Source organism: Dryobates pubescens, chromosome 18 (genome assembly GCF_014839835.1).
Source record: "Dryobates pubescens isolate bDryPub1 chromosome 18, bDryPub1.pri, whole genome shotgun sequence".
In the NCBI taxonomy this organism is placed as follows: Eukaryota; Metazoa; Chordata; class Aves; order Piciformes; family Picidae; genus Dryobates; species Dryobates pubescens.
In genome coordinates, this window is record NC_071629.1 from 15344390 (window position 1) to 15369701 (window position 25312).

At 47.7% G+C, this 25312-nt stretch overlaps 1 protein-coding gene across 10 annotated transcripts in view; it reads right to left on the reverse strand.

The window, feature by feature from the left end:
• Positions 1 to 9048: 9048 nt before the first annotated feature.
• ARHGEF9 (Cdc42 guanine nucleotide exchange factor 9) overlaps positions 9049 to 25312 on the reverse strand; it is a 213904-nt gene continuing 197640 nt past the window's right edge. For 7 of the 10 annotated variants that reach the window (XM_054169345.1, XM_054169354.1, XM_054169348.1 and 4 more), the window contains one exon: positions 17693 to 19929. In XM_054169345.1, coding sequence (XP_054025320.1) covers positions 19748 to 19929 — 182 coding nt within the window. In that variant the 3' untranslated portion in view covers positions 17693 to 19747. Of the gene's footprint in view, positions 9192 to 16326; positions 17188 to 17692; positions 21397 to 25312 lie in introns of those variants that run through there. The other 3 variants (XM_009900378.2, XM_054169346.1, XM_054169347.1) reach the window with 3 other exon arrangements.

The window sequence follows — 25312 nt, forward strand, 5'->3', positions numbered from 1 at the left end:
ATTGTTTGATGGCCATTTCCTGGGGCAACAGTGTGAGGGAAATAATTAGCAAAGCTCACAGCAGTAACAAGCCATGAAAACCTTTGCTCTCCAATTATCAAGGAGAAGAAATGTGACATGATAACACTCTTTAATTCATTAATGTGTTAATTGATTTCACAATGTCTCTTCTGTGCTATTTATGAGCTGCAAGCAGAAAGCATCAGCACAAGGTAGCTACTTGAATAAAAGAAAATACTGATGTGAAGGTGCCTGAAAGCAAAACTGAAATAATTCCCTCTCCTGCTGAACTTGGTATGCATCAAACCCACCAACTTTCTGCACTTCCAGTAATCTGGGAAGAAGACAGGGGCAATTTTTTCCCCCTCATTAATAACAAGCACTGACAAGGTGATTGGAGCAGACTAATGAGCAGCAAAAGTCCCTGAATTTATTGTTTTGCAAAAACCCAAAACAAACCACCAACCAACAACAACCTTCCTTCCCCCCCCCCCCCCCCCCCCCCCCCCCCTTTTATCTATGGTCACAGAGGAATGCTAGGCAGAGAATCAGGACCTAGACGTTAAGTGGAGTTGTTGTACACAGTGAGTCTCCTCTCCAAAACACTTCCAGCGGTATCTGGTTTTGTGTGTTGATTTCGGAAAGCTCTCGCTATAAGCTGGGTCTCTTTTGGCATGAATCCTTCTCTCCTGAGCATTTCCCAGGTGCTTTGGTTTTTGTGTGTGGTTTTTGGCTTTCTTTTTTTATAGTTGAGAAATCAAATCAGCAGGGCAGCAGCCAAAGGCAATCTTATATGATCTGGAGTCACCGTCCCTGGAGGTGTTAAAGAAATGTGTGGACATGGCACTTTGGGACAGGGTTTAGTGGCCAAGGTGGTGATGGTTGGACCTCATGATCTTAGAGGTCATTCTCAACCAGAACAATTCTATGGTGTTATGAAAGGCAGTGCCTTCAAAGGTTAACCCACTGGTTGGCATTATTGGCTGAGCAGCTTTGCCTGGATATCTTGAGCCAAAGATGCTATTGAATCATAGAATCATTATGGCTGGAAAAAGACCTCGAAGATCATCACATCCAGCTGTCAGCCCGCTGCCACCCCGGCCACTAAACCATGCCATATCTACATGCCTTTTTGCACACCTCTAGGAGTAGCATATCCTAGGAATAGGACCCTTCTTCCCATGCCTTCTCTCCAGGAGTCTAACACACATTTAGAAGATAAGAATGATGCTCCTAAAGAAAGGAGGAAAAAAAATTGTGCAGATTACTCAGTTGGAATGAAAATAAATTATGGGTTTTTTCTCCCATTTTATTTGCAGTGGAGATAGGTGTAAATAACAAAGAGGTGCCAGGGGAAGGTTAGGCTGGAGGTGAGGAGAAAGTTCTTCCCAGAGAGAGTCGTTTGCCATTGGAATGTGCTGCCCAGGAAGGTGGTGGAGTCGCCATCCCTGGAGGTGTTCAAGAGGGGTTTGGACGTGGCACTTGGTGCTATGGTCTAGTCATGAGGTCTGTGGTGACAGGTTGGGCTTGATGGTCTTTGAGGTCTCTTCCGACCTTGGTGATTCTGTGGGAAGGGATGTGTCCTCCCTTACCTCTGATGGAAACAAGGCTAGATGAGCAGGAACTGCACTGACAGGCAATGGGTGTTTCCCTCACTGAAATGAAATCTAAAGTGACATTTCAGGGGGGTTGTCCCCCTCCCAGGTAGTTTTTGCTGGACAGCTGTCAACTAGCTGGTCAGTTTGGCCATTTCCATGTCAAGCTTTTGAATTTGACCTGGACAGACTGGAGATTTGGGATGAGGGTTTGAGGGGAATCTCATGAAGTTCAACAAGGGCAAGTGTAGAGTCCTGCACCTGGGGAGCAATAACCTCCTCAACCAGTGCAGGTGAGGGGTGACCTGTTGGAGAGCAGCAGAGTAGGACCTGGGAGCGCTGGTGGACATCAAGCTCACTGTGAGCAACTAATGTGGCCTCATAGCCAAGAAGGCAAATGGTTTCCTGGGGTGCATGGCGAAGAGCATGGCCAGGAGGTCAAGGGAGGTTCTCCTCTCCCTCTGCTCTTCCCTAGTGAGGTCACAACTGTAGTACTGGGCCCAGTTCTGGGCTTCCCAGTTCAAGAGAGGCAAGTTGGATTAAATGATCCCCAGGGGTTTCCTCCAACCTGGCCCATTCTGTGATACTGTGAAAAGCAGATTGAGGCTGAAACTGGGCAGCTTTTGGGGTGTTGAGGTCTTTCTAACTGAGCACAATGGGAATGGCAACCATGAACTATGGAGCAAGGTTGTTTCTTCTTACCACTTTTCAACATCTGTTACTCCAAGAAGTCTTGGAGAACAAGTTGCACAGCTGAAGGTGGAAGGGCAATGAAGTCCTGCCCACTGTGAAGCTTCAGCTATTTGGGGTTCCAGAAAAGCTCAGGCATCTGAAAATGCATTATCTTAACATTTGGCAAGAGGAAAGTATGGAGGGGAGAGCATTAAAAATTTGCTGTTCATTAACACAGGCTAATTAAGTCATTTAGCCAGCACTTTCAGAACTATTCTGAAGGTTTTTTTTTCCTGCCAAGTTCTAGTCTCTGGACCAGCTTTATTGTTGAGTGGGAACTAAGGGCTTGTGGACAATGTCAAGCATCATGCACTGGCTCTGCTAATTTGTGGCTGGATTGTGCAATTCTTCCCCAGCCAGTGTGACTAATTTTAGCTGTGCCTTGCAGGGCAAGTGTGGGACAGCTTTGCTTAAGTTACAGGCTGGAGGACCAGCCCAAGCAGAAGGATTAATTGCATAAGAATTTAGGACAATCATGAGTAAGGCTCATATGTTGGAGCCCTTTTAATTCTGTGTTCATAATGTGAACTTTGCTGTAGTCAAGGGTTTCCTGAGAATATTATCTCTAGTACACTCGGTTCTTGAAAGCCTTTTATTTCTCAGTGGCAGGATCTCAGCCTTTCTGTGGTTTCAGCATCCAGCCTGGGAAAAGAGGCTTGCTTTCGCTTTGGTGTGGGTTCATCTCTTTGCCATTATCCTTCTCACAGCTTTGTTTTCCGTTAATAAACTTATTTTTAGCTCAATATAGCTCACTTGAGATGCCAGCCTTCCCAGGCAGCCATGCTGCTAAGCAACATTGCTCTTTCTTGGAGCATTTCATGTAGGGTAGGGTTTGCTTTTTTCCCCCCACAAGTAAGTAGTGAAGCCACCCTGAAATACATGTGGTGCTTGGGCTGCAGCTTTATTTCCCAAAATAGGCTGAAATCCTGCAAGCCAACAGTAACTAACCAACACTGGCTGGACTTGATGATCTTCAGCTGCACCTCAAATCCTGGGTTCAGTTTTGGGCCCTTCACTACAGGAAAGACATTGAGGTGCTGGAGGGTGTCCAGAGAAGGGCAAGAAAGCTGGTGAAGGGTCTGGAGAATAGGGCTGGGGAGGAGCAGCTGAGGAAACTGGGGTGTTTAGTCTGGAGAAAAGGAGGCTGAAGGGAAACCTTACTGCTCTCTACAACTTGCTGAAAGGAGATTGGAGCCAGGTGGGGTTTGATCTCTTCTCCCTAGTATCAGGAGATAGAATGAGAGGAAATGGCCTGAAACTGTGCCAGGAGAGGTTTATGTTGGAGATTAGGAATAATTTCTTTGCTGCAGGAGTGGTCAGGCATTGGAACAGGCTGCCCAGGGAGGTGGAGAAATCACCATCCCTGGAGGTGTTTGAGAAATGTGTGGCCGTGGCACTTTGGGACATGGTTTAATGGCCATGGGGGTGTGGGGTTGGTGGCTGGACTCAATGATCTTAGAGTGATTTTCCAACTGAAATGATTCTTAGAGGTGTTTTCAGTCCTTAATGCTTCTGTGATTCTATGATTGTGAAACCTCTGGTGAAGCAAGGCTAGAGGGACAGTAGCCAATAGATAACCTCAATAAAATTGGGAGTACGTGGGTCATTGCATCCAGGAGGAACAAAAACCTGACCCAGCTGCTCTGCAGAAGCAAAATAGACTTGCTTCCAGCTCACCACCAACTTTTCATCTCTGAATGAAGGCTGAGCTGTCTCAAGCCAGATCTTTTGTCTATCCAGAGGCTTGTGCCTGGCAGGGATTTGGCTAGCAAGGCTGAAGAATGTTTGGCAAAAAGGAAGAGGGAATTCAGCAACAAAGTCTGAGAGGAGACTTAGTATTGAGATCAAAATCCAAAAGCAGAGTTTATAAGGTACATCAAAGTGCTGAATTTAGATCCTGATATTTGTCTGATTAATTCAGAGGAAAATTCCCTGCAGACCTCAATACCCTTGGAGAGAGGCTCTTCCCATGCTGCTGCTGCCAGATTTGGTCCAGGCCATCTTCAGTGGGGCTTTGTTTGGTGAGAATAAAGCTCCATCTCCTTTCCCAAGGGCAATGTGAGGGCTCTTCCAGTTATGGCCAGCAAGATGTCCAGTTTAATAGATGATAATTCTGACCAGAGGGAGGGAGGAGTGATGATGCAGGGCCACAGATTCAAGGTCTTTTCCTACTTAAATGATTGCATGGTTAATATCTGGCTGGTTCTCAGCAGCTCCTAAGAGGAGGCTTTGTCAATCTCATCCCTTTCATTGAAACCATTATTCTAAGAGATATCCCACCTGCTATCTAGTTTGAGAGTGACTTTTTTTTCCCCCCTCTCACATGACCTGGAGTGTTTCCAAGGATGGGCATCTATCACCTCACAGGTGGCATCTACCACCCTCTCAGATGGGGTCTCACCACTCTCAGGGTGGAAAAAAATCTCTTCCATCTCTCTGAACTGAATCTCCCCCTTTTAGTTCAAACCACCACCCCTTGTCCTGTCACTACATGCTCTGCTGTCTGTCCCCAGCTTTCTGACTGGCCTCTTGAAGTCCTGAAAGTCCACCAGAAGGTCTCCCTGGAGCCTTCTCTTTTGCAGGCTGAACAGCCCCAACTCTCCCTGCCTGTCCTCTCAGCAGAGGGCTTCCAGCCCTCCCTTCATTGCTGTGTCCTCCTCTAGCCCTGCTCCAGCATTTCCCTGTCTCTGCTGAGCTGAGGACTCCAGAGCTGCAAGTGGGGTCTCAGCAGAGCAGGACAGAATCCCCTCCCTTCACCAGCTGCCCACACTGCACTGGATCCCATTGTCTGTGTCACTGGTGAGGGTACTGACCAGCACTGATCCCAGTATGGAGTAGTGCTGTTCAAGCAGATAGAGACAGGTTAGTAACAGCCATGTAGAAGGCTGAAGGTCATGCTCAGGCAGCACTCAGCACAGAGGTTTTGTTGTCAGAGACAGGCTGATGTGAAGCTGTGTAGAAACACCATTTTAGGTCCCACCCCTCCAGTTATAATTCCTCTGCTCTTCTCAGGCTGGAGGGTGAGGAATTCAGCGAGGGCAGCAGAACAAGGGCCATGCCTGCAGTGTCAGGCATTGTTTATAGCTGCTCCATGCCAGCGTGAGTGTTGTACCAGCAGGATCTGCTCACTGGGATCCGCTAATGTGGGCGGCCACTGCCAGTTGCACAAAGGGGTTGAAGACCAACAGAAATATTGTGATGGGCTCTCTCTGTGCCAATGGAAACAGATGGTTTCCATGAAGAGCCACATCTCTGCAGTGTTTCCATCCAGACATTGCGGTGGAGACCTTTCAAGTGAAACTAAGCATAAAAAAAATAGCCTAGCTAAGCTGATCACAGTTGCTGTCCCTGTCCAGTCTAGCAGAGCGCTCTGGGCTAGCAGCAGATTGCAGCTAAGTGGGCTGTGAAAAGGCTCAGCAAAGGGAGGCAGAGCTAATGACACAGCAACACTTGTCTAACTCAGATAGATAGACGGATTTGTGGGGGGTATTTTTGGTTGTTTAAATTGTGCCTCTTGATTTATGGCTCGCATCAACCGAAAACTGTTCTTGAAGGAATGTCACTAAGAAGAAATAGCCTAAAGTTGCACCAGGGGAGGTTCAGCTTGGGCATAAGGAACAATTTCTTCCCCCAAAAGGATTGTCAAGGCCTGTCCCAAGCTGCCCAGGGTAGTGGTGGAGTTCCCATCCCTGGAGGTGCTGAGGGACATGGTTTAGTGGTGACCTGGCAGTGCTGGGTTAATGGTTGGACTTGGTGAGCTCAAAGGTCTCTTCCAACCAAAACAGTTCTGTAATTCTGTGATTATTTGGCTCCTGAGAACAGGGTTCAGAGCTAAAGCCAGTGAATGATTCAACTGGAAGACTGAGGTGGTGGGAAGAGGGTGGTGTATCCAGAGCCATCATTTTGAGCACCCAGCCATGCAGAGGGTTGAAGGCCACACTCATCCTGCACTGACCACAAGCAGAAAAGTTTTTCTGGCAGAGACAGGCTTATATAAACCACAGTGGAAATGCCAGTTAGAATTCCACTCCTCCCCAGTTATAATTCCTCTGCTATTCCCAGGCTGGCAGAGATTTCAGGAGTGTTTGAAAGGAATAGAAAGGTCAGGGCTCACAAAGTGAACAAAGCCAGTGCTGATCAAAGGGAATCCAGGGCAGGGATCACAGTGTCTGCTCTGATCTTTATGCCTCATTAACCCCTGCCTCTTGCTGCCTTGCTGGGTGCTCCTAAAGGCCACCCCAAACTGCTGTGTGGACATTTGCACCACCACCAGCACCTGTCTCTGAAGAAGCAGTAAGTATTTCCATCCAGATGGTCCTGGAGAGAAAGCCATAAGCTGGCCCCAAAGAGCTGCCCAACACCATGTGTCCCCAGCCCATGCTTGGCAGCCCCACAGCCAGCCCATCCCTCATCCAGCCAGCACACTGTGTCCTGGCCCCACAGCCTGGGAAGATGCCAGAAGCCATGTTCTCCCCTCCTGCTTTCCTGGTTTACTTGTTCTGGAGCCCATCCACCTGCTCTTCTCTTGCTGCCCCCCTGAGCAGTGTAAATAGTGCCAGCAGAGCTCTATGCTATGTGCCTTTACCCATGGCAGACTGTAAAGGAGGACTGGACTGGCCAGGGTCCATCCAAAATGAACCAAGCCCACTGCCAGCACCAGTGTTTCTGCAGAGCCTTCAGCCAGGCTGGCCCGACAGAGGCTTGGCGAGGTCCTGCTCCCATCCTTCTGGGTAGCTCCAGCTTTACAAATCAGTGTATTCCTGCCCTGCTTATTCTCTTTCTTTTTCTTCCTTTCTTTTCCTTCCTTTCCCTCATTTCCTTCCTCTCCTTCCTTTCTTTCCTCCCCTCTTTGCTTATTTCCTTTCATATTGCATTCATTGTCTGCTCATTTCTCAGACAGACCTTTCTAGCACAGCTTGTCCCTATTTCCCTGCTGTCAATCTTCATTTGCTGAGTGATTCACAACCTCCTCTCCTTCCTACTTGTTGCTGGAGATGAGGCCACACCATGCTGATCCTCAGCAGTGTGGGCAGCAGTTGGAAGGAGGGGATTCTGCTCCTTTGCTCTGCTCTTCTGAGACCCCACCTGCAGCTCTGGACTCCTCAGCACAGCAGAGACATGGACCTGCTGGAGAGGGGATAGAGGAGACCATAGCAATGATAGGAGGGCTGGAATCCCTCTGCTGTGAGGCCATGCTGGGAGAGTTGGGGTTGTTCAGCCTGCAAAAGAGAAGGCTCCAAGGAAACCTTCTGTTGGCCTTTCTGAACTTAAAAAGGCCAAAAGAAAGCTGGGGGCAGACTTCTGGGCAGGGCCTGTTGTGACAAGACAAGGGGTGACGGTTTGAACCAAAAGAGAGAGATTTATACTGGAGAGAAGGAAGAAATGTTTGAGGTGAGGGTGCTGAGACCTTGTCCCAGTCTGCTCAGAGCAGTGGGAGATGCCCCATCCCTGGCACCATTGCAGGTCAGGTTGTTTGGGGCTCTGAGCAGCCTGCTCTAGTTGCAAGTGTCCCTGCTAGCCTTTAAAAGTCCCTTCCCACCCAAATGAAGTCTGGGATTCTACAGTTCTAACCTGCCTTTTCACAAAAAGCCAGAAGACTTGCAGAGCCAAGGCCAAGAGCAGCACTGAGCAGTCTCTGCGTCGCTGTCCCTCTTGGGGTTTTTGGAGACCTGTTATTTGTTAACTTTGAAACACCCCCATTGTCTTCTGACCCTGCCTCTTGTCTCTAATTCAAAATGGGTTTCTCTGAGGAGCATGAAGGAACAGTGACACTGGATATGGGCTTTGGTGAGTGATGTCTCTTGGGTGCATGCTCTGATTTCTTTCCTCCCCACCCCAGCAGACAACATTAACACAGTCCCTGTGGCTTCTCCAATTCCAAGTCTGTGTTTCCATGTGTTCATAGCATCACAGAATGCCAGGTTGGAAGGGACCTCATCTGGTCCACCCTTTCTAGTAATAGTGTAGTTGAAGTGGTATGGCCCAGCATGCTGTCAAGCTGTCTTAAAACAGTCCAATGTATGGGAATTCACTGCTTCCCTTGGGAGGTGATTCCAGCTGGTAAATCGGGGGAGTCAGCACCCCCAAAGCGCAAGATGCAGATGGGACAACCCAACCTTCTGGTTCCCTTTGCCCCATTCCAGCAGAAACCCACTAGTTACTCCCTGTCCAACAATGTCCTTACTGGAGCCCTCATGCAGCACTAGTTCCACATGAGGCTGAAACCACTCGTGTGTAATCAGGCAGCGAGCTCAAAGGTGTTTAATGATACATCCAGACAGTAAGAGTAAGGCCGGTGTAGCTGCACTAGCGACACCCATGGCAACGGTGGTGACACATCCTTGAGTGTCTTGGCTGGGTGCTCTGCTCCCCAGCCCTTCATCAGCCCCTTCTCTGCAGCAGACAAACACTTCTTGGGCGTCTCCATCCGTTTCCTTATGCCCCTGGTGATCCTGACAAGGATCTGACACGCGGGCTGCAGGTCCCACAGCCAGGATCCCTGCTGGAGCAGGCAGGATACGTACCTGGCATGTCCAAACCTCTTCAACATCACCTTTGCAGTCACCTTTACTGTCACCAGCAAACAGCAGATGCCTTCAGGCGTTGATTCAGCAGGACCAAAGGTGGTCGGTGGCTTCGTGTGGCACCCACACGCTTGCAGTCCTTAGAGACTGGGCACAACTGGTCATGGGAGCAGCACCAGAGACCACGTCACCCATCTCGGCTCGCACCACAGCTATGAGTATTTATTGTATTTGCTCCTGTTCTCTTTTCCTGGTCCAAAGACTCTGGATTTCCTTTGTATAGCACGAACCCACCGCAGCAGCAGGGCTGGCCAGGGACTCCTCTCTTGCTGCCCTGTATCTGTAGGGGAGTGAAACTTTGAGGAAAGCAGTGCCTTGGTCACACAGTCCCTCTAAACCCAGCCTATAGGGCAAGGGCTCTGTTAAGGCAGGTGGCAAGGTGGTTACAGCTTCCTTGAGAGGATGAGAGAATAACTCTCTGTGTTCCTGGCCCACCTCAACTTAGTTCTGTGGGTGACAGAGCACAGGACCAGGCTGGCCAGAGAGGTTGTGGAGGCTCTTTATCTGGAGACTTCCAAACCCCACCTGGACACATTCCTGTGCAATCTGATCCAGGCAAACCTGCTCTAGCAGTGGGGTTGGGCTGGATTATCTCCAGAGGTCCCTTCCATCCCCCCCACCATACTGGGATTCTGTGATTTTATGTGATGGGCACCAGTGAATTGCCTGTTTGAATAGGTGGGTGCCAAAGGCCTTTGTGTCATTTGGGTGACACTGAGTGCACAAGGAACCTCCACAGCTGGCTATGGGCACCAGCACCAAAACATAGATGAGAAATCAATTCCACTTTAAGATGTGCTAAAGTACCTTTGATTTAAAAGCCCTGCAGCCAAGGCTGTGTAGGAGTGACTGATGATGGCAAAGTGACCAAATGTCCAGGTCAGTTGGCATTAAATTGATATTAAAATGACCTGGGCAATACAGTTCAAGAAAGCTCTGCTCAGGCCATTCATGGGGACAGGCCAGCACTCAGCTGGGATGAGAACAGTCACAAAGGACTGGGCGAGATAATGACTTCTTCTGTGAATGACTTCTTGGCTTAGACCTGCTGCTCTCCTTACCCTTCTGCAATGTGCTGCAGTCTATGGGATGTAGTTTCCACCCAGCCTGTATAAAACCTGCCTTAACACTCACTGTCCCTAGGAAGAAGAGATGCCAGTGGCTCAGCTCAGCTATTTCCAAGTGTTTCCTGTCTGGATCAGCCCAGGCACTAAACCCTTGGATCAAGACCATAGAAGCATAGAAGTGTTTTGGTTGGAAAAGACTTCTAAGATCATTAAGTCCAACCATCATCCTAAGACCACCATGGCCATTAAACCATGTTCTGAAGTGCCGTCTTCACGTTTCATAAATACCTCCAGGGACAATGACTCCACCACCTCCCTGAGACCAGCTGTCAGTTACACCTGCAAAAGCCTGTGGTAGTCACTGGGGTTGTTCCAGTTGACACCACATCAGGAACGGGATTGGTGGTGTTTTTCAAACCTTGGTTACACAGTTCTAGGGAAAAAACCCTGATTCAAAGAGGGCTCAGGATGGGTATCGTAGAAGTGAGGGGAACCCTGGTCCTGCTGGGTGGGTTGATGGCTGTTACTTGTTTGTCATCACCACCCAGAGCAAACGGCACTGTGGGCAAAGGTCACCTGCTTCCTCATGTCCTTGGAACCGGCAGAGGTGTGGATTCACACGTCCACAGCCTCCAGGTGTCTGCTTCAGGAACAAAAGCCTCACATCTACCTAGAAAGAGAAGCAAATAAACCAACACACACACACACCAGCTAGAAAGAGAAGCAAATAAACCAACATATCCTCTGAGTGCTGCTCCAGATGGGGAAGCAAGAGAATAAAACTTCTTTTCCCAAGTTAACTTCCACGGGGACCAGCCAGCAAAACACCACCAAGTCTCTTGAAGATGGATTCTCAGAAGTTATTGAACCACTAATTTAATACCAAGGTTTATTTTGGAAGACCCTAGATCCTGGACAAAACGTGGCTGGTCCCCTCCTGCTGTGTGATAGGGACAGGCTGGTTCTAGCTGTGACAGGGCATGAACAAAGTCCTTTGTGTGCAGCCCTCATCTCCACTCACAATGAGATCACCACTGATGGGAGCTACAGAGGAGATGGCTCATGCTCCACAAGATGCCCCAGACACTGGAACAGGCTGCCCAATGCAGTGGTGGAGTCACCATCCCTGGAGGTGTTCAAGAAACGTGACACTTGGGGACATGAGTTAGTGGCCATGGTGGTCACTAACTGGTTGGACTCAATGATCTTAGAAGTCTTTTCCAACCAAACCCAAATTATTCCAAGACCAGAGACCTTCCTCAAGCACTGATGTTTTCTTTATGAGGCAAACATTCCTTGCAAGGGTTAAACTTTCATAGCTGTGCTCCTAAATGAAATATTAGGCTCGGTCATGGAGGTGCGAGGTAGAAGGTTGGACTTGATGAGCTTAGAGGTCTTTTCCAACCTTAACAATTCTGTGATTCTACTATTCTATTCCATGATTAAACCCCTGCGGTGTTTCTGGAGTGGAGATTTCTTGGTTGCTGCTGTAACTGACAAGAAAAGTGCTCTATGTTCCTCAGACAAGGAATGTGCCACCAGACTAGCTTTGGCTGGTGTGTCCACAGAGAGGTGCTGGAAGAGGATTTGGAAATGGGCTCTTGGAGTGGGGAAAAGGGGGTTGGAATGGGAAAACATTTTGGGGGATGTTGGTGATGCCTGGCTAGTGGAAAGGGCTGTGCCCAGAGACCTTCCTAGAGGTAACAGCTGACTGTGGCTCTGAAAGGAGAATGTACACATCTTCACCAGGATGTGCTTTGCCTGGAGAGAGCTGGAAAAAAAAAAGGATGTGAACATTAAAAGCATTTAAGGAATACCAGGTATTGCTTTGCCATGGGAAAGGAAAAAGATTTAGCCAAACACACACAGCTTAACCATCTGGACCCGGAGTTGAGGGGGGCCCCTGCTTGCAGGAAGCAGCTAGTGTCCTTAGAAAAGGATTCTGAAGCCCCTCAGTGGACACTACTCAGGGATGCTCTTGGAAATGCCAGTTATTCCCACTGCACCACCCATGACATGCAACTCCAGTTTGCTCCTCCTAACCCCGGCACAGATGGGGCATCACGTGCTCTGGAGGACACTGACCTGCTACCAGATGTAGTGTGCAAGCTGCTGCTGCTGCTTAGCTGCAGAACAAGAGGGAAATGTGGGGTCGGGTAGATTTGGATCTGTAATCCCAGTGCCATCAGGCAGACTGAAAATCTGAGTCCCTAAAACACAAAATCTGTCCTGCGATGCCATGGAGACACACATGGAGCAGGCAGAAATGGCTTTGACATACAGAGTCATTCACAGGATGTTCCTGCCATGGCACAAACATCTCAGCCTAAAAGCTTTACTCAACTCATTGCAGTTCCCTACAAGACCTGGGGTCTGATTTTGCCTGTGGAGGCAAGGTGCCCTGAGCCCCACAGCTTGGTGACCAGGCAGGCAGCTGAAGGAGCCTGACAGACCACCACAGTGGGCTGAACTCATGGAGATGGTCATTTCCCTGCTCATCACCATTCCTTCTGAGGACTGAACTCGCAGCGTTGCATGTAAGTAATAAAGGCTTTGGTAGAAAACAGAGGACTTGGGATGTGTTTCAGGGAAGTTCTGAATCAAGAGCTCAGGGATTAGCTGGGCACATCCATGATGGTGTGCACTTGCTGCTAACTTGAGAGTTGGTTTGGTCCATTAGCTGGAAAAATGGACTAATGAATCCCAAGCAAGAAACTGAGTGCTGGGGCCAGCTCTGGAGTCCTCAGCACAGCAGAGACAGGGATCTGTTGGAGTGGGGCCAGACAGCACCACAGCGATGATGGGATCTCTGCTGTGATGACAGGCTGAGAGAGTTAAGGGTGTTCAACCTGGAAAAAAGAAGGGCACAGTGGGGCTGATCAGAAGGCTGTGGACAGACTTTCGAGCAGGACCTGTTGTGACAGAACAAGGGGTGATGGTTTGAACTAAAAGAGGGAGACTCAGCTTAGACACAAGACAGAAAATTTTTTAGGCTGAAAATGGTGAGACCCTGCCCAGAGAGGTGGGAGATGCCCCATCCCTGACACCATTGCAGGTCAGGTGTTTGTGGCTCTGAGCAACCTGCTCTAGTTGCAGCTGTTCCTGCTGACTGAAGGGGGAGTGGACTAGGTGCCATTTAAAGGTCCCTTCCCACCCATTCCATGGTTCTATGAATTTTAAACTGGGTCTCTTTGGTTTTGTTTCTGGGTTATGGAACCAAAGTTGATAGCACCTGGCTGAATGCTGTGTGGCTGGAGAAAGATAAAAATGAAGGCATCTTGTCATTAAGTGCCACACAGAAGTTGACTGCAGGCTGCTGGGACATGCCCAGCCATGGCAATTTCCTCTCTGACCAGTGTCAGGAAAGCAGCCAGGGCTGGGAGCATGTTGCAGGCCATGAAGGTTGCTCATTGCTTCTGTGTAAGCTTTGCTGGTGCTTATGCTCCCAGGACACACACTGGGTGGTTGGGTTTCCTCCCCATTCCCTTTGTCAGGTGTGGGTTTTTTTGGTACAGTTCACATCTTGGGCAATGCTTCTCCTGACCACCACCCTGCTTGGGTGTGCAAAATCCTGGCAAACTACTTGTTTTGGCCTGCAAGTGACACTGATGTGGGTAGGAGAGGTGGCCTTCAAGGGGTGGTTTTGTATGGACCTAGAACTTTGGGTCTGCTCTCCCCAGCAGTGTGATGGAATGATGCTGTGCCAATCCTGTGTGACTTCAGTTATGCGCTACAAGAGACCCAGGATCACTTGAACCTCAGTGTGGCACCAACATCCTCTTCATGGCAAGCAGTAATGTAAGCAAGAGACCCAAGCGTGGCTTGAGGTATTGCTGAAGCAGTAGGCAAATGTAAAGCTGGAATGCTGGCACCTGCTCCTCAACCTGCTCAAACCCCGGCCCTGCAGAAGCCTTTGTGCCTGCAGTGCTGCCTTGGTCCTCCCTCTTTTTCCCAGAGCAGAGCTGCTTGGGCTTTGTGGGTTTTTAGTTCCTTGTCTGACTGGTTTCCCAACACAGCTGGGTTAAGATGTGGTCAGTCCATGTGTCAGCAGACTGGCCCTCGCTCACCCCAGCAGGCAGGGAAGAGCATAAAGCTGTCAGTGACCTTCCTGAAAAAGGAGCTCCTTGGCCACAATTGCTTATAGCACTTGGTACACATCCCTCTGTGTATCCCCACATGATGCCAGGCATCATCCCAGCCACCACCAGCCAGGGCTGGATGATGTGTTAACCCCAGTTTGGTTATAACCCTATTTCTGGGATCTCTAGAGGACTCAACTCTCTTACCTGTGAAATGCCACTGGGTTTGTGGAGCAGACACATTGCCTTTTGGGGGTCAAGCACCCAGTTTCTCCTCCCTGTGGGCACCTGCTCCCTGCACACCAAGGGAAAACCCAGGCAGGAACCTGCACAACTCCTGTGGTGTAGCCCTCTGCAGCAGCACAGGCTGGGACCAGGCTCCCTCCCCTCCAAACCCACCCCAGCTCTACTTCCACATGCTCACCATGGGTTTGTGATTAGATGTGGCTGGAGAATTTGGTGGTCTTGATGTTTGGGCAGGAGCTAAGCAGAGGTCAGTGACAGAAAGCATTTTAAAGCCATGTTTCACAGCAGACTTGTAAGGCAGCATTTGATCTGCTCAAAAGCAGGAAGGCTCTGCAGAAGGACCTGGCCAGGCTGGATCAACGAATAAAGGTCAGTTGAATGAGGTTTAACAAGGCCAAGTGCTGGGTCCTGCACTTGGGTCACAGAAACCAAATGAACCCTCCAGGCTTGGGGCTGAGTGCCCTGTACTGGGCACTACTGAGGCTGCACCTCAAATCCTGGATTCAGTTTCAGGCCCCTCACTCCATGAAGTACATCGAAGGGCTCCATTGTGTCCAGAGAAGGGCAATGAAGCTGGTAAGGGGTCTGGAGAACAGATCTGGTAAGGAGCAGCTGAGCGAACCGGGGTTGTTCAGCCTGAAGAGGGACCTGTCTCTCTACAATGCCCTGAAAGGAGGTTGGAGCTAAATGGGGTTTAGTCTCTTCTCCCACAGAACAAGTGATAGAATGAAATGGCCTCTAGTTGCACCAGGGGAAATTTGGATTGGATAATAGGAACAATTATTTAATTGCTGCAAGGTGGTCAGGCACTGGACCAGGCTGCCCAGGGAGGCAGTGGAGTCACCATCCCTGGAGGCGTTCAAGAAACATGTGGTCATGGCACTTGGGGACGTGGTTCAATGGCCATGGTGGTGTTGGGTAGTGGGTTGGGCTCACTGATCTTAGAGGCCTTTTCCAACCAAAGCGAGTCTGTGACTCTGATGCTGTCAGCGTTGAACCTCCAGCAGCTCACTAAATCACTGCACTCAGTTCAGATGGAGGACACCAGGTGAGGCGTGGTGGGGAGGGGACCAACTCCAGGCCAAAGCTGGGATCTTGGCTGCCCACCAATGTCTTGGTGGGGGACGGCAGCCACGCACGCTCAGCCTCTGGGAGAAGAGCGAGGGGAGAAAATGATTTAAAATGCCTTCGGATGCCTTTTCACTTCTTTTTATTTAATTCCATAAATATTTTCATAAGGCTCAGTGTCTTTTACAACACTTTTTTTTTTTTCTTCTTTTTTTTTTTTTAATTTTTTTTTTAAACACTTTGTTGTTGTTGTTGTTGTTGTAGGTTGTTTGCTGTTGGTTTGCTTTATACACACGACTTTGACACTTGTTTGACGGGGTCAAACAGTCCAATAGAAACAGAAACCATGAAACTGGCAAGTGCGGGTCAGAGCTGGGTTACCAAAATCTCTCTCTTTTTGTGGTTTTTTTTTTGTCTTTTTTTTTTTCTCTTACTGTTAAAACCCCCAAAAGCACTAAAATATCAGTATTTGGCTTCAAACTAGAATTTTAAAAACATCTTTTTTTTTTTTTTCCTTTTTTTTTTTAAATTTTATTTATTTTCTCTTTTTTTTTGTTTTGTTTTGTTTTGTTTTGGTTAAATTCTCTCTGCTACAAGTCCCTGTCGTCATAGTGCCTCGGAAAGGAAAAAAAAACAACCTCCTACAGACTTCTTCTTCTTCGGTTTGTTCTTGGTTTTGTTTTTTTGATTTATTTTTGTTTTGTTTTCTTCTTAAGGAAAAAAAAAAAAAAATTAAGAATAAGCTTGGTGATGCCATGCAGAACTTACAATATAGCTACTAAATATACATGTTCCCTGAAATGTAGCTGCAATGAAAAGATGACAGAGCATAAAGAGAACAAAACCAGAAACCCAAAGCACCACAGTGGACTAGCGATAACATTGCAGTGGGCAGCCTGGGGACTGCCCAGAAACTGAAACAGATTTCAAATATATTTCTCTATGTATTTTTTTGTTGTTGTTGTTGTTTGTATCGTTTTCTATTTACAACTGGTAGAGATGCACCTAGGTTGGGTCTTGTTTGAGCTTTTTTTTTTGTTCCTTTTTTTTTTGTTTTTTTCTTTTGGAGAGGGTGGGGAGGCAAAAAGTCTTGAATTTAGATCCTCTGTTCTAGTGTCTAGGTCAAAGGAGGGGGGGGGGGGATGCATGTCATTTACCTAGGGAGGAGGGTCTTTCTGTTTGTTAAATAGAGAGGGAGGGAGATTCAGCCAGAGAAATGCCGTAAACGCGTCAAGTTGGCGACAACTCTCCTGTTTCTGCATATGGAATGGTCAGAGGGATCCTCCTGGCTGGCATTGAAATCAAAGTCTGCATCAGATGCTCAGTTAAGACCTCCCCCCCCACGGTCTGAACTGCGTCCACGCTGCTCCCAGCGCTTCCAGACGTGGGAGGCGAGCAGCCCAGCCCTGCTCCCCACTGGGAAAGCCACAGCAGGTAGGAAAAGTGGGACCCAGTGCTGGTTCTTCTTTTGTGACAAATGCTCCATCTCTTGCGGCACCTCGGCAAATTAGGGAAGGGGAAGAGCTTTCTTGAAGGCCACTGCCCGAGAGCCAAGCCCCTCTTCCCTCTGGATCAAACGCCTGCATCTGCTTTGCCTGCCGCCCAGCCCCGGCGAGCACGAGCAATGCTAGCTTGGTTTTTGGCTTTCCTTTTTTAAGAGAGAAGCTGCGAGTCCAACAAGTGGCCTTGTCAGATCCAGCCAAGTCTTGATTTATGATGCAAATAATGGTGTGGCGGTGGTGTTGCTTTTTTTCCTAGTGCTGAATATTTAGGAAGCATCTTCTCATAAAAATTATGGATGTCTCAGGCTCACTCTCTGAGGCACAAAACAGTAAATGAAAAGGCTTAACTAATGTGCTTGTTACTTGCTTGCTTTTTTTTTCTCTTCCCTAAGCAATTAAAAAGGCAAAGGAATAAGTGAAATTTTCATTATGTTGACAACACTTTGTAATATCTCTCTCTTTCTCTCTCTCCCTCTTTGCATCTCTCCAGCCATTCAGAGACAGGAAAACATTGCCATTCATTTCTGAGAACCCAGCTTGCTCCCTTCTCTAAACACCCAGAAACAAAATCCTACTCCACATTAAAATCTGACCAGAAAAAAATGCAAAGATACAAAAAGATCACAAAAAAAATCATCCCTGCTAGAAATCTGCTTCCTATCTGGGATCGGCGGCGGTTTGCCACTGCCTGTCACAGAGGGGATGTCTCTTCCTCTCCAAACCCCTGAGCTGGCTGTGCAGCTCAGTCAGACTTTCTAGATGACTAAAAAATAAATTAAAATTGCTGAGATTAATTTTGTACTTAACAAAAAACCCACCACCACCAAAAATTATACAGCCAGTGCCTTGTGATATGCCCTGAAATGAAACAGACTCCATGGAAATACTGAAATCACACTCTCTGCTCTTCCTGTTGGATTTCTTAGGGGAGAAAAAAAGCCAACCAAACATGGATCTTCCTGCTGCCAGATTCAGAAGAAGATGATAAATGCAATCATCAATCACTTCATGACATGTTGTCAAAGGAGCCTACAGAACAGCTCTGTGAGTTTTAAAGTTCATCTTCTAAACCTGGTTAAACTGCCTCATTTGCCCTAGGAAACAAAAAACCAACGTCCCAGAGCACAATAATTTGTTTTATGAGCTTAAATAGAAGCTTTGCAGCTTGCAAACAAAGGTACTTGAAGTTAAATTGTAGGAAGTGGCTTTGAAATTGGAGCTGTGAAACTCCGGAGGCAGAAAAAGAGAGAGAAAGAGACCTGGAGCCTTGGGCTGATGGCTCCAGAGCACCCTGACACCCATACACCTCTGCAGATGCTGCTGAGGTTAAACTGATCCCTGATTCAGATCAGGTCACTTAAGCCTGGTCAGACAGCTCAACATCTCAGGTCACATCTATATCTTTACTAAAGGGCACTTCTCAACTCCTCTGCAGCTCAGGTGCATTAAATGTCAGGGAAATCATTCCAATTAATTGGGCAATAACCCTTCTGCTACCAAGTCACTGACAGCAGTGCCTGTTCTGCTCAGCAGGTCACTGTCCAAGTCAGGCCAGGGACCCTCTATGTAACAGAGTAGAGCAGACAGGGAGAGCTGTCACGGTCCTCACTATTCGGATAATTGTGCCTGTAAAGGGCACTCAGTGGTTCATTAACACAGGACTGTGCAGGTGGGAGTGTGGCCAAGAGGATGGGACCTTAGTTCCTGAAGGAAGAAAACTGGCCATTTGCAGGAGCCTCATAGCCAATTTTCCTGGAGCTGGAATGGAGCCGGAGGGTGTGGAGCCATTGGTTTGGAAGCTTTTATCTTTGTGTGGACAACAAAGATAGGGGTGGGCTTTTCAGTGTCTCAGCTTCAAATGAAAAGAACTCAAAGGCAACACCCACCCCATCCCCAAAAAATGAAGCTAAAAGCAAAAGAAGTAAAAGCCCCTGGTGGTCTTTTCTCAGTCTTGCTCTGAGTGTGAAGAGATCACACTGAATTGAGAAAAAGAGTGCTTAAAGAAACAAACAACAAAAAAAGCAAATCATTAACTGAGGAAACCCCATCCCTAACTTCCTAGGGAGCTGAAAGCCCTTTACTGCTTGGTTTCACCTCAACAAAACAGTTAAAGCCAGAGAAATACTGCGCAGCAGAGCATGGGCACGAGGGAGCACATCCAGACAGGCACGAGTCAGACCAGAGAATGCAGGACGGGGGAGAGATGCTCTTCACTGAAATGGTGACTCTGGGGACAACCAAGGAAGGGACGGAGAGGGAGGGAGAGGGAGCGGAGAGCTCCTGGCACTCCAAAATACAAACAACACCCCCCCACACACACCCCCCATAAATAAAATCAAACAAAATATACACCAACATAGTCCATGAGGAACTTGGATGATGAATTCACACAAGCCAGGAAAACATTTTGGGATGCCAGTGACGACTTGAGATGGCAATGAAGAAGAAAAGAAAGCAAGAATAAAAAACCAACTAACAGCCAAAAGAACCCCAACACAAACAAACAAACAAACCCCAAACGAAAAAAACCACAATATCCAACCAATGGAAGAAAAGAAACCAGGTCAGATGGTTAGAAATCATTGGTGCTTCCTAGTATCTAGTAGCAGTTTGCTTCCCAAAAACAACAAAAAAAGGTTTTTGGTCCTTCTATATATATACATATATGTATATACATTATTATTTGTAACCTGTGTGTGTATATATATATGTATATATATTTAGTTGCAACAGTGCTTCTCCGAAAAAAGGTCCATCTATAAATATAATTTTATTTCTTTTTATTTTTTTTTTCTCCTTTTTTTTTTCTTTTTTTTTTTTTTTTTTTTTTAAGTTTTAGTTCTTTTAAGTTAAAATTCTCCATCTCTCTAGGTATTATTTTTTGAATGGTGTTAACCTGCTGAAGTTTTGCCAGAATGGTGCCTGGCTGCGTCTGGGTTCGGTGAACTCGAAGACCTGGGACTGGGATATGCCATCTGTCACCATGTATTGTCCCTGATTTAATGGATCCTGGGGTGGTGGGTAGGCTGGAGGAACCGACTTGGAGTAGCTCACACCTGCATCGATGATTGGGGGGAAAAAGAAACAGATCAGTCAGAGTGCAATTGGGTCAATAGTCTTTCTTCGTCATGCTATCGTCATGCTGCCCCCTCCCTGGAGGTGTTCAAGGCTGGGCTGGATGAGGCCTTGAGCAACCAAGTCTGGTTGAGAGACATCCCTGCCCATGGCAGGGAAGTTGGAGTAGATGATCTCTAAGGTCCCTTCCAACCTAAACCTTTCTGTGGTTCTGTGACTCTTCTTCGCTTGACAACCAGGGTCCCCAACACCACGGGGATGTGCTAGAGACAGTGACTCTACAGAGGAAAGTGGCCGCTGCCTCAACTCAGCTCACAGCTACCTACACTCGACCTCCAGGTGAAGATTTGGAGAAGATCCATTACTTTTACATTGGCAGAGTTTTGCCTGCCCTCATGGAAAAGTCCTGTGGGACCTAAGGAGGCACATACATGGACAGGCCACATGCATTATCGATCTGTTCAGATGAAGGCGTCTGCACTGTTCAGCCTGCTTGCAAATGTATCACTTCCTGCTTCCAAGCTCCTTTTCATCCTCCCTCCCAGCTAGACTTAGGCCCAACATGCCCCAGCAACCAGCTTGAAGGACCACTTGGCTTCGGTTCTTGCACCAGAATGGAGCAGAGCTGCTTTGGAGGACATGCTACGCTGTAGGGACCTGTTCTACTTGCACAAAGGGCAACTTGTGATTTGTCTCTGTAGGACTTTTCCATAGGGTTTGTTTTGAATTTACCAGCCTGGTTTCAGCCAAAAAAAAAGGGCAGAAAATGTTGATTCTGCACAATCCAAACTGGTAGCAATGGATGGACTGGCAAGATTGCACTTTGAGGTTCTACATGTTGCATTCCCACATAGGTGAGGCAAGCTCTTGTGCAGGAATGGGGTGAGGGGATGCTGTCCTTACAACCTTCCCATGCAAAAGGAGGTCTTCAACAGGCTGGGACCTATGGAACCTGTTGTAGAGGATGGTGGAGAAAAGGTGGCTGTTGGTGGATGGAAGCATCACCACCAAAGTGTACACTACAGGGAACAGCAATAGATCTACTCCTGCATGTCCTTCCCCACAACACCACTGCTGAGGGATAGCCCCTCCTCCAGCCTCAGGGCAGCATGATCAGCTGGAAACCACCACTGCAGAGAAGGGCAGAAGGAGAGAGGAGCAGGGCTCTGGAGCAGGTTGCTGTAAGCTCTGGCCATCTCTGGATCCCCTCTGCTGCAGGCAGAACTGCTCTTCCTTCTGCGGGGAGGGCAGCCCCGGCCGGGTGATGGGTGGTAGGCTTCGCAAGGGCCATCTCGAGGCCATTGCCTCCCCAGGTAGACTCTACCCAAGTAGATCAGTGTCCTCATCTGGAAAGCGGGATGGCATCACCCACCTACCTCACAGGAGGGTTGTGAAGCTAAATTAATTAATGTTTGTAAAACACTTTGAGATCCTCGGCTGGGAAGGTGCTAGAGAAGGCAAAATACGGTGATTAGCACCCAGGTACCACAGCAACGTCTGCACAAGAAATGTGACTCTTTGCATTCAGTTAGAGGTTCCTACCCACACACAAACACATGCTTGGTGGGACCAGCATGGGCCAGCCCAGGCACAGGAAGGCTGCAGACACTTGGGTACTTACAGACAAAGGGGAAAAGCCTCACAAGTGCACTCACAGAGCTCATCAGACAACTCTGGGACGTTGCCACATTGTATTTCGGGACCTCTTTTAGATTGAAAGCTTAAGGCGGTAGGAAGAATTGATTCACTTCCCCTTGCTATGGAATTTACCAGTTGGAAATCCTCACAAGCTTCAGACCAAATGAAGATATCATCTGAACTGTATCTAACTGTTTTCTCCTTCTTTACAGCATTGAGTCATGCACCTCTCTGTCCACTGTAGGGAGTAACCAAGACCTTTACGGTGGACAAAACCCACTCTGTGATTCACACTGATTAACCTTTAACAAAGTCATCACAGTTAATATCTGAAACTTATTTGAAAGGAACAGCCTAGAGATGTTCTCTGTCTCTTGCTTGCTGGACTGAGTTACTCATCCACAGGTTTTCTGTTCTGTCCTTTCCAAGCTCCTGTCTCCCAAGAAAAGCCTGCACAGCACGGTATGGGCCCAGAGCCCTCACTGTTCTGGGGTCAAACCTGGACAGGGTCAGCTCACCACAGAAGTACCTGAGACAATCTCTGTACCAACCTTGTTGGCAGACCCCACCTGTCAATTTGAATTTACTACACTACATAGCTTAAGCCAGTGATATCCTATAAGGGTAAAGCATGAGCTTGAGCTCATCTTTCTCCTGCCTCTTTCATCCCTTCTTCTATCACTGCCCTACCTTGTTGGAAGGCAGGTCAACATGTGGGCAGTGGAACCATCTGCAGAGTCTGCTATGGAGGGCACACTCTAGCCCTGAATCCATACAAGAGTGTAGATGTTCTCCTGGAGGCCACCAGCCTCCATTGCCTTGACTACCTTTCCCAGCAGAGATTGGTGAGGAATTTTAGGATCTGTGGGAAGGTTGGGATATGGTATAGGTCCTTTGCATGGTTTGAGCTAGGAAGTTTATCTTCTTCTGCCTGGTAGGTGGTTTGGCTCTTCTAATGACCCAAAGGACAAGGAATTACTTCAAAGGCAAATAGACCTTGTGCCACTGAGGTTACAAACTCATGTTATACAACATGAAAGAGCTGTGAATCTAAAGGGATCTACAAAGATTGTGTCTAGCTGTGGAAGACCTTAAACCCACATTGACATGGACAATGCCTTCTGCATCCTTTGGTTGCAGAGCAGCACTCAGCCGTGAGTCTGCTGGGCTCTTTATTGTCTCTAAATCCATAGAAGGTTAACTGATGTATTTTAATTGTGATACAGAAATGCTGAGATCTCCTTGATCAGCAAAATGCCCTTGGAAGGCTGAAGAAGCAAAGAAAGGGCAGTCTGGCTGAAGTCCACTGACATTGATGGAGTTCCAATGCAAAGAATGTGATCCACAGTCTATCTTCTCCAAAAGACAAAAAGGCAGACTCCCCTGGCCAGATCACTAGCAAACCACATTCAGTTCTTTCCCATAATAATCTCTTTTGGTCCAAACTCCTGAAAAATGTCTGTTCTTACTTGGAAAAACCCCACGCACACACTGCCACGACCTCCACGAAGAAGTTCAGACCCATCCTCTCCAATTGTGGCCTGTAATCACAAATGTGTGGATCGGATCGAGGCTCTTGGCATTAATATCTAAGCTGGATGAACATCAGAAGCTCCTGGCTGGTTCTACAATCAACAAGCAGCTGAAGTTTTGCATATTTGTCCAACAATCTCCATGGGCTGAACAATCAGAACTCTCCAGTGGCATGCAGAATCGCTGTGGGCTTATGGGCATGCAAAGAAAAACCCTATTGGTGCTCTGGCAAGTCAGTGCTAATTCCAGAAACCACATTTTCCTTGTGAAACTCTGATACAGCTCTTGGCAATAGCTTGAGGTGCCCCAAGAATGGCTCCTTTTTATATTTAACAAGGTAGAACACAAGAATTGGGGTGGGGTGGTGAGGGTAGATTCACCTAATCTGCACATCTTCTTGTGGAGTCTCCTTCTGTGGAGACTTTCAAAACCCACCTGGACATGTTCCTATGCAATCTGATCTGGGTGAATCTGCTTTAGCATGGGGGTTGGACTAGATCATCTCCAGAAGTCACTTCCAACCCCTACCATTCTACGATCTTCAAGCCCTGAGAAAAAGCATGACAGGTTGGTATTTTTCTGTCCTACCCTGAAGTGGTTTGCTCCTCAGCAGAACCCATGGTGCAGAATTGTCTCTTGAGATGTTTTTCAGATGCAAAGCCGTAACTCCGCTGCAACTCAACAGCAAGAAATGAGCAAAGCCCTTCTCCAGCATAATTTTGGGCTGCTTGGCCAACACAATTCCACATGCAAAGGGAAGGAATCGATACTGTGATAGGTGAGTAATGATTTCTAGAGGCTGCCTTTCCGAGGCGCACGCCCATGACCAGACTTGGAGCTCCTTCTGCTGGCTCATGCAGAATTCTGCACCGGAGCAGCATCCAAAAGCTGCAGCTGCAGAGCGAGAGCGCTGGGCAGGGTGGGGGTGGTGGAAATCTTCTTGGAATGAGAAGAAGAAAACTGCAGGGTTTATAATTTGGCTAGACAGATCTGGTTAAAGAGGGATGCTGTGCTGTCACATGAAATCAGGGCTGTTTTTAGCACCAGGCAACGTCACTCAGAATCTTTCAGATTTCTCAGCTCAGAAGAAGACAATTAAAAAGATTTAAAGCTACCTCTTTTTTTTTTTTTTTTCCCTAGTTCTGGTTTGTTTTGTTGGTTTTTTTTTCCCCAAACCCTTCTCTTTGAGGTTACAACACGACTTCAAGTAGCACTTGGAAGATTTGGCAGCATGCTGTTAACTCACAGGCCACATGGACATGCAGACAGACCCCGCTGGAATATAGCAGGACAGGGACATCGACACTGCACCTCAACGTCTGTTCATACAAAACACACACAATACACCCAGATCTGCCTAAGTATAACCATGGAAACGTGCCTTATGAGCTGTTTACTCCATCCTCAACCTCTAAGATCACTTCTGCTTTGATCAGGAGCTGTTTCATAGGCTTTTCTTAGGCTGTCTAGATATTGTGCTATTCATTAGCCAGAGTTGAGTGGGAGACAATAACATACCAACATCTGCTTTTTTCTGCTGGTTGAGTGGACGCTGCTGGTAGTAAAGGATGAAGTGCTGTGCTCATATCTCTCTCTGATCTGAATAAAAGCAGAGCCAACTTCCATCCAATGCTTGCAATTGGAATAGGTTGCCCAGGGAGGTGGTGGAGTCACCCTCACCTCCACTCACAATGCCATCACCACTTCTTGTCCCCAGAAGGGAGCTGCAGAGGAGGTGACTCATGCTCCACAAGATGCTTCAGACCAGGCTGGTCAGGCATTGGAACAGGCTGCCCAGGGAGGTGGTGAGGTCACCATTCCTGGAGGGGTTCAAGAAACCTATGAACATGGCACTTTGGGACCTGGTTTAATGGCCATAGCGGTGTTAGGTTGATGATTGGACTCAATGATCTTGAAGGTCTATGATTCTCTCTTTCAGGAGCCACACTCCAAAATCTCTTTAATTCCATTTCCCACTGACTACGGTAACCCATGCACATCAAGGAACATACCTCAAGACCACTAATTGCTGTATGGTTAATTACTCCTGCAGTAGCAACAAGTTCATTGGAAGCAGCGATGGCTGATGGGTCCAGCCCTTTGCCTTTCTTCAGCACATTTCCACAGAGGATCTCAAAGCACTTCACTACTGCTTACTTGGTTTAGAGTTGGCAAACTATGCTGGGTCTGAGC